At 33.8% G+C, this 9,222-nt stretch overlaps 1 protein-coding gene across 1 annotated transcript; it reads right to left on the bottom strand.

Moving 5' to 3' along the window:
* Positions 1–6,643: 6,643 nt before the first annotated feature.
* Positions 6,644–9,222, bottom strand: LOC101205194 (subtilisin-like protease SBT1.4). The gene has a single exon (XM_004141658.3). It carries the CDS (start codon positions 9,170–9,172, stop codon positions 6,857–6,859), a length of 2,316 nt encoding a protein of 771 aa, XP_004141706.1. The 5' UTR covers positions 9,173–9,222; the 3' UTR covers positions 6,644–6,856.

The raw sequence follows: 9,222 nt of genomic DNA, 5'->3' as shown, positions 1-9,222 counted from the left end.
ATTTATACTACTAATTACAAGATTTGATGTTCAATTCTCTACCACACGTAATAAAAAGAAAATAAAACAAAGATATGATAATGAAAGTTTTTAAGATAGAATCATAAAGTAGAAAGAATATATTATAAAACTATAGGATAGCACTTAAGTTGAAAACCTACTTCAATCCATAAAGGATAAAAGTGAGAATTTAAACTAGTATTCCCATTATTTTCTTTAAAAAAAAAGTAATAATTTTTAAATAGTAAAGATTTTGCAAATGGTCATTCACCTTTTTTTTTTTAGCCACTCTCATTAAATGGTATAGGAAGATTATCAAACTCTATAAAGATTCATATCTTCAACCATTATTACACAATATATCAATACAACATATCAAATCACACTCTATTTTTGGGTATTTACTTTTAAATTTTATGTTTGTGTTTATGGTAAAGTTAGGTGTAATTTAGTTGTCCATATTCAGTGTTCTAATAGTTCACATGTCATACTTCCTTATGTGTCAGGTTGTTGATCACGTTTCTTGTAAATATACGTTAATAGTGTTCAAGTTATTCCACTTCCTACTTGCTATTTGATGGATACGGTGGACGTGTGTAGCTAAAATAAGGATCAAATTTTATCCTAATTAAAATGAAATTAGGGTTATTGAAATTCAAACCTTGAAACTCTTGATCTTTGTAGTCTTCACACGATCACGGACTGAATCACCACTAGTGTTGACCCGCTATTCTCCAGATTTAGAACTAGGTTATGGGATCTGATGCGTGAAGGATTTGAGAGAGATATTTAGTTGTTGTAAATATTATACTCTATTTGGTGGCCATTTGAGACTGCCAAAACACGTACGTAAAAAGTTAAATATAAAAATATTAATTTAAAAAACCATTTAAATGTCTTTTAAGCTAAATTCATCTTTATGCAACCCACCAACTTTAATCACATTTTATAACAACTCATATTATAGAATGTAACTATCACGCACACAAGTATCAAATATCTGATGCATGTTTTCTTTAATTTTCAATACTTGTATATCTATCTTCGACTTACTATACACTTAGTTATCACTTTAAGAGACGCACGTGTGTATCAAGTTGATACCAACGCTCAATCACAAATTATGTTTATGGGTATGGTCAATTTACTCTACTTTCTAAAACATATATTTGATTCATCTTTCTTGGAAAGGCATGTGCATACCTTGGAACCATATTCCAAGTAATTGATCAAAAGTTATTCCTTTGAATTAGCCAACTATTTGTATGCCTATTTTTTCATAACATTAAATCAATGCTCCCACGTTTTTGTCCTTTTTTTCCTCAATAATTCACTTTTCTTTTTCTTTTTTTTTTTTTAAAAAGTTCTTCTTTTTGGGGTGCAACAAATTTCCACCTTTTTTTTTCTATTTGATTGTCTTTTTTCTTTTTCTCAAAAGTCATAATCTTTAATCATCACAACTTCACAATAATTGCTTTCTCATAGTCAACTAGGTCAACTAATTCTTCTCTTATTTTATAATTAAACATTAAACACACATTTATGATTGCATGATTGTTGCTATTATTTAACTTAAAATTAAGAATGAACGCTTACAAACTGTGAGTAGAAGAGAAGATTTTTCATCAAAAGGTATGTTGTTTGTGTAGTATTAAATTTTCATCTATATGTTGATATTTGTATAAAAGATGTTGTGCTTATCCTCGTCTATGTTATTTACATGAAGATTGAATTGTACGATGAATGATATTCATTGAGATCGAAAGACAATTATCTTGAAAACGTAACCCTCAATATAATACAATATACCCTAAATTATCTACATAGTGACTATAGTATATGTCTTAATTATACTATAATATAATTTTTTAAAAATCAAATGTAATTTTGACAATAGCATATACCTTAAATGCACTCAATATATATATATATATATATAAAAATAAGTGACGTTATGAGTTTTTTTTATAAAAAAAAAACGGAGGTGAGAGAGAAACAATAGGTTTATTTACAAATCATTTTAATTTTTTCAAAAAAATTCAAGAATGATGAAGATACTTAAAATAAGATCTTTTTCAAGTTTCCTAATTTAGAACATTCTTAAATTAATTGTAGTATAGGATCTAAATAGCAATTGTGCCCTAATTTGATTTTAATTATTGAAGAATGTTAGACATTCATGTAAATAACATTAATTTAATAGTCTTAGAAAGCCCTTAAATACATACCGATTCCTCAATTTTAACGAAGATGAAGAGCTTGGGCCTTGGGGAAAGCTTGAGTAGAACCTGGAGTCCATTAGAACTTGGGCCCCGTTGCGGAACTATGTCTATACGTGAAGCCCTACATGGTTTGGGCCTCGAGAAACTTCGATAGAACGTGAAGCTCATTCCTCACTTTTAACGAAGATGAAGAACTTGGGCCTTGAGGAAAGCTTGAGTAGAGCCTCAAGTCCATAAGAATTTGGGCCTCGATAAGTAACTATGTCAACACGTGAAGCCCTACATGATTTGGGCCTCGAGGAACTTCTATAGAACGTGAAGTCCATTCCTCACTTTTAACGAAGATGAAGACCTTGGGCCTTGGGTAAAGCTTGAGTAGAATCTGAAGTCCATGAGAATTTGGGCCTCGTTAAGGAACTATGTCTGCACGTGAAGCCTTATATAATTTGGGCCTAGAGGAACTTCGATAGAACGTGAAGCCCAATAGAACTTGAGCCTCGAGAATTTTCAGGATGTTAAACCCAGACAGACTTTGGGCCTTGAGACATTTTTGGATAACTTCGAGCCCATCCTATTGGAGAATTTTTTAAGGGTTTGTAGAGGAAAATGCTTTACATATCCATTTCCATCGTTGAATATAACAAACAAAATTTCTTCCCTTAAAATTAAAATATATACATTCATGAGATCATTCCAAATCAAAAACCCACGATACCAATCTCTTTACATATATATTATTGTACAATTTCTTTTATTATTTTTAGAAGATTAATATATATCCATCCATCCATCCATCATGAATAACGATCGAATTAGAATGGTAATTAATTAATATTTTTAATTAGTTTGACAACCAAATCAAATGTGATTATATATGGCTACATAACTTATTAATTAATTAATAGTTTTGTCACCAAACTTTTAAATTTGTTCTATTTTAGTTTCTATACTTCTTAACGTTTAAAATTTTGAATTTTTCGTTCTTACGGTTAAGTAAATTTTAAACTTGATCTTTTGATACTAATTTTTATTGAAATTGATTGAATAATCGTGATGATTTTCATGAAAATAAACACAATATATACAATAAATTAATTGTAAAGACTAAATTTAAGATTTATTAAAAGTTCAAGAACTAAAATCGAGCGTTTGAAAATACATGAACTAAACTTTGAACAAACTCTAAAATATATGAACCAAAATATTGGTTATGATAAAATTAAATTTCGGAAGTTATAATTGAATTTGTAAAATATGATTAAAGATATAGTAATATAATTGGGGTAACATAATATATTATTTTAACAAAGTCATACAATCAATCATATTTGAATCACATAAAAATGATTATTGTGCTAACTCATTGACTTAGTTTATAAGTTTATCTTAAAATTTTCAAATCCTTAATTTCTCCTCTTCTTTAAGCATAAATGATGTGATGACAAAAGTTGATGACAAAGTCGGAACGGCCGTTTTAACTCACTTTATACTGTTTTTCGATAAAATAAACTTATAATTTAAGTCAATTAAACTTATTTTAGATTTATTAATAATCGATAGACTTTTTCAAATATGATGCGGAATAGATGGTGATTAAATTAAATTTCTACCATTTGTAATATTGTCGTCTTTTCACATCTAAAAGAAATTTGATGAACAATAAAATATGAATACATGTAATGGAAACCAAGAAAATGAACAAAAATGATTGTCTGAAATCCATCATATTATTTACCACCTTTTCTACAATACACTAATACATACATACATGATCAATATATACATGTTCAAATCTGCTTGGCTCAACGTTCATCTCTAACTTATCTAACTTGAGATCATATTTGTATTAACACAAAGTGACCAAAACAATACTTTGTTAAAAGTTTAGCCAAAAATGGAAAAGTTTAGTTTAAAATTAATAAACCCTTTTGAAAGTTTCTGAACCTTTTGTTTATATTTTTAGCAATGGTTTGTCAGAATCGCATATGGGTTGGAATATAATCTAGCTAAGAGGTCGAGCAGTGATCAGAAATTGTTGAGATATAGTGATAGCAAATGGTAAGAGTGTTGAAATGATTTTGAAGAAAGTCTATAAGCAAATTTAAACTAATATGTTTGTACTGAAAAGCTATATAAGAAAAAAAGAGAGATTCAAACAGTACTTTCAAGTTCAGTGGAAGGATGGATGGAGATGGTGAGTACTACATAAAAAAGAGGTATATAGTTAAATAGAGAGGGAAACGCCAAGAAGAGGAATAGCTAAAGAAATCTCCAATAGAATCTTTCTAAGAAAAGCATTGAAGCTGGCAATGTCTTTGCATCGGACCTTATTCGTCATCGTCATCGCCCACTTTCTCATTTTAATTTCTTTAATTGACCTCCAAATCGCCGCCGTTCTTGGCGGCCTTCTTCCGCCGAGACGGGCAGTCGGAAGCTTCTTCCGCCGTAGAAGGATCCAGCGCCGTGAGGGACGACGGTAGCCGGAGCGGAGGAGGGATTTGGCCTCATCTTCCGCCTCTAATTCGTAAGACGACTCAGCCATTTGGAATTTGGAAAGTGTGTGTGTGTGTGAGAAAGGCTTGAGAGCTTCTTCCCTTATTTATATATTAAATTTCCCTTTGTGATTTTGGGGATTTCTTTGGATTTTTGTCAATTTGTATATTTTTTAAGAATAATAATTTATCATAATTGATTTTTTATTTTTTTGCAAGTGGGTTTTGTTTATTAATAAATCATTTAGATCTAGGAATTTTTTTAATTAAAAATTAGTTCAATTTGATTTTCTTACAAGTTATCAATATTAATTCACCTCTTGATCCAATTTATTTTAAATAATTCAACTTTTTTTAAAAAAAAAAATTGTCAAAAATCGAACATTGATAAAGTATACTTATTTTTTCCATTTAATTGTTTTGTTCTGTAAAAGTAAATAATTAATCAATTTAAAAGAAAAAATTCCTTTTTTTATTGTTTATGTTTCATTTTCGTTCCTAACACTTTTAAAACATTCATTTTGGTAACTTATGATTTACTTATTCATACTTATCTTTTAGCTATTGAGTCAAACTATGGAACTAATTTCATCCAACTTTATCATTATTTTTTAAAAAAAGTATTATACTTTCGAAAGTTATAAGATTATCTTTGAACTTTTATAAACGTTTCAAAAATATCTTTAGAGTAGAAATGGTGTGGTTTATGTGATATAGCATGAAAATTTGACTTTGTCACGTCCTTTTATGGTGTAGTTTAAGATTTTTACTTCAATGATAGTTTTGAAACATTTATGAACGTTTAGGAGTTATATTTATTATAATATAGTGCGATCTTTCACGTTCGTTTGCTTTGTTGTTGCTTTGTGTTTACTCTTTATATAAAAATTGAAAATGAGTTCTTTTTCCATTTGTCAAAATATTAGATTCGTTCCAATCTCATATAGTAGTAGAACTTTTAACAATATGTGACATTGATTGATACACAATTCTCACCTAATTTCAGTGGTTGACTTGGCTCACCTAAAACATGAATGTGACTCAAATCAATTTAATTCAGTTTTAAAAAGTCTTGCAATTTTATTATTGTTGGTTTCAAAAAATTAAAATAAAAAACTACAAAGCTTGATGTTAGAATAAGCTCTTAACAGATAAATTCGCACCATTTGACGTAGCATTAAGAAGTTTTAAAAAACGAGTCACACGCAAATGAAATGATCAAACATCATATTAAAATGAGAGAGGTTTTGGTATGATTTTATAGGCAAGTGTGATTTCAGTACGGTTTGGATCTAATCTTTATAATTATGGATCAGTTTTAGCTTGAATTCATAACACACATAACTAATACAATTAGTCATATGAATCAAATTGAAAAAAAACGAAAAAGGCTAAAAGAAATTGTATGTGAAAATTTCTCTCATTCTCAAATTTTGTCTTCCAAACAGAATTTGGATGCAATTTTTTCTATATATGCTTTAGAATTGAAGGAGTCATTCATGTTTGATTGGAATTGGCTCAAAATTTTTAGTTCTTAGATGTCTTAGTCAATTTAAGTGAGTTATAGTACAATTAAGAGAGTAAAAAGTGTTGAACGATATGGTATATACGAATAAAGAGTAGATTTTGATAAAGAAAATCACTTGAAATGAATTAAGGTTGAACTTTTATGTCGTTCTTATATTTTAAATTTTGCTTAACTTTAATTCCTATATTCATAATTCAATTTTAATCTATATATTTATAATGAATCTTAAATTTAACCCTTAAATCAATGTCTATCTGAATTAAATGGAAGATTCGACTAAAATAATCATCACCATCTTCAAGAATCCATTTTAATGGAGATTAACGTAACAAGACTAACTGTCTATTTATAATGGCTTACCAAATACTAACCATTATGAAATGTAGCCATTGGGTTTCAAATTAAGAGATGAAGCAACCATTAATGAATATTATTATAAAGTTGAGTGTTATTATTCCATTGGAGGAGTATTCCAAATGAACAGTTGCAATCTCCTCCACATTGTACTGTACAGAAAGAGGAGCTTTGGTAGCCACCAACAATGGCGGAAATCACCAAAGTATTGCGCTATTAAATATCCTAATTCAAAACTCAAAAATCAACAAATACCCAACTTACATCGAAGCTATGGATCCTCCAGTCTTAAAGGACACAGCGATTGGACTCCTAACACTGTGGATTCCATCACCCCATTGAATTGATCCAAAGCTTGCTGATTCCTTGAATCCATTGATTTTGGTGAATGTGATCTCATAAGACTGTGTTGTCTTCTCTTTATTGAACTCCAGCTTGTTTGGAACAACACTGATTACAACGCCTTGTGGAGCTTCTACTTTCACTTCATAAACAACTTCAGTTTCATCTCCTACATTTGTCACTGTTCTTGTGTATTTCACCACCTCCTCCTCGTCGAACACGACAGAGAAAGATGGGTAATTCAGGTTGCCGGGGTTGGTCAGCTTGTGTTCACAAAGTTGGAAGTATGAAGAACCCTTCACGAAAACAGCTATTTGTTTAGAATCGTAACCAATTGAGCAGAGAAATGAAACGTAATCTTGAGGAGTGAGATCATAAATCAAGCCTGGATTCAGAGCTTGGTTGGGATTGATATGGCCGGCGCCATGGACGAATGGATTTGATTCTTCGCTTGTGGAGAGATCTTTTATTGGTTTGCCGGAACTGTCCAAAGAATAAGAAGTGGTGATCAGAGCAGATTTGATTGCAGCAGGTGACCACGTCGGAAAAGCCTTTCGGAGTAAGGCGGCGACGCCACTGACATGAGGGCAAGACATTGAAGTTCCGGAGATGATATTGAACTCGACTCTTCGAGGATCGATGTTTAGACCGGTCGGACTGCTGTAGCCGCTCCAGCCGGCCAAAATGTTAACTCCCGGAGCTATAACGTCTGGTTTTAGAATCTCTGCAGTCCTGTAGTTCGGACCCCGGCTGGAGAAGGCAGCGACTCTAGGAGCTGGCGGTGAATCGCCAATGACAGTTCCGCGAAACACGATTGTAGCAGTTGGATTCGGATCTGTATGAATGTAGTCTCGAAGCTTGTTGCCGGCGATTGCACCGACCATTGTTCCTGGAATAAGATGGGAGTCTGCTAAGAGTTCTTCGCCGTTTTCCTCCGTGTTCGCTAGTACCATACCAAGACCGCCGGCGGATTTCACTGCGCCTCCTTTGGCGACTCTGGCGTTCCCTCCTCGATCGCACACGACAATTTTTCCAGCAACTTTCGACGAATCAAGGGATCCAGAATAACAATACCGGCTACCGCAATCTCCACCATAGACCAACTGAAGCTTGGAATCGCCAAGAGGATCACCGGAGTAAAGCGACACGCCGCTAAAAACCCTACCGTCTCCAAGAATGACATCGGCAAGAAACTCTCTATCGATTGTGGAGGCACCAACGGTGAGGATCCAAGGAGCGATGTTCACAGCCGTGTAAGGACCAGGACCGGAGTTACCGGCGGAGCAAGAAACAACGACGCCGTGCTGCATTGCGCCAAACGCGCCGATTGCAATGGAGTCTCGATAATACGCAGGGGCACGACCGGAGGATCCTACTGAGAGAGAGATGACGTCGACGCCATCGGAAATCGCCTGATCCATAGCGGCAAGTATGTCAGAGTCGTAACAGCCAAATTCCCAGCAGATCTTGTAGGCAGCGATACGAGCTCTACTCGCCATACCTCTGGCTTCACCACGAGCGTACTGGAAAAAACTAGCATTGTTAACGAACGAACCTGCAGCCGTTGAAGCCGTATGAGTTCCATGGCCCTCCGTATCTCTAGCAGATTTGAAATCCGAAGAAACTTTCAGCGATCCTCTTAAATTAGACTCATATCCGTAAAAATACGCTCTTGCACCAATAATCTTCCGATTGCAAGCAAAAGCCGAAACTCCCTCCCCAGTATCGCACGTACCTTTCCATCTTGCCGGAACCGGAGACAAACCTTCATCAGAAAAACTTGGTCTCTCCGGCCAAATTCCAGTATCAAGAACACCAATAATCACATCATCGGCATAATTCGTGTCAGCCCAGAGCCCTAGGTTATCCGCCAAGCCCAAGAAATGAGGCGTCCGAGTGGTATGAAGCTGACGGATCTGATCAGGAATCACCGAAATAATACCTGGAACACGACGCAGCTCCTCGGCCTGAACAGTCGTGATTCGTGCGGAGAATCCATTAGCGGCACGCTCGTAGTTGTAAAGAAGTTTGGTGGGATGAGGTGAAGAAGAGAGTGATTCAAGAATGGAAGAGTGCCAGTGATGATGAGAGGAGAATAAAGAAGGCTTCTCCGATTTAGAGACATGAACGATGTATGTTTCTTGATTTTCCAGCGATCGAGAGAAAATCAGAGGGAAGAAACAGAAAAGGAAGAAGAAGAAAAATGAAGAAGAAGGGAGATGGAAATTCGCCATTGAAGAAGAAACTCTGTTCTTCAATTATTTTGGGGATAAGAAGTGGGAAG

Source organism: Cucumis sativus, chromosome 7 (genome assembly GCF_000004075.3).
Source record: "Cucumis sativus cultivar 9930 chromosome 7, Cucumber_9930_V3, whole genome shotgun sequence".
Taxonomy (NCBI): Eukaryota; Viridiplantae; Streptophyta; class Magnoliopsida; order Cucurbitales; family Cucurbitaceae; genus Cucumis; species Cucumis sativus.
The sequence above is the reverse complement of the archived record's forward strand: the minus strand, read 5'-3'. Positions and strand labels throughout refer to the sequence as shown.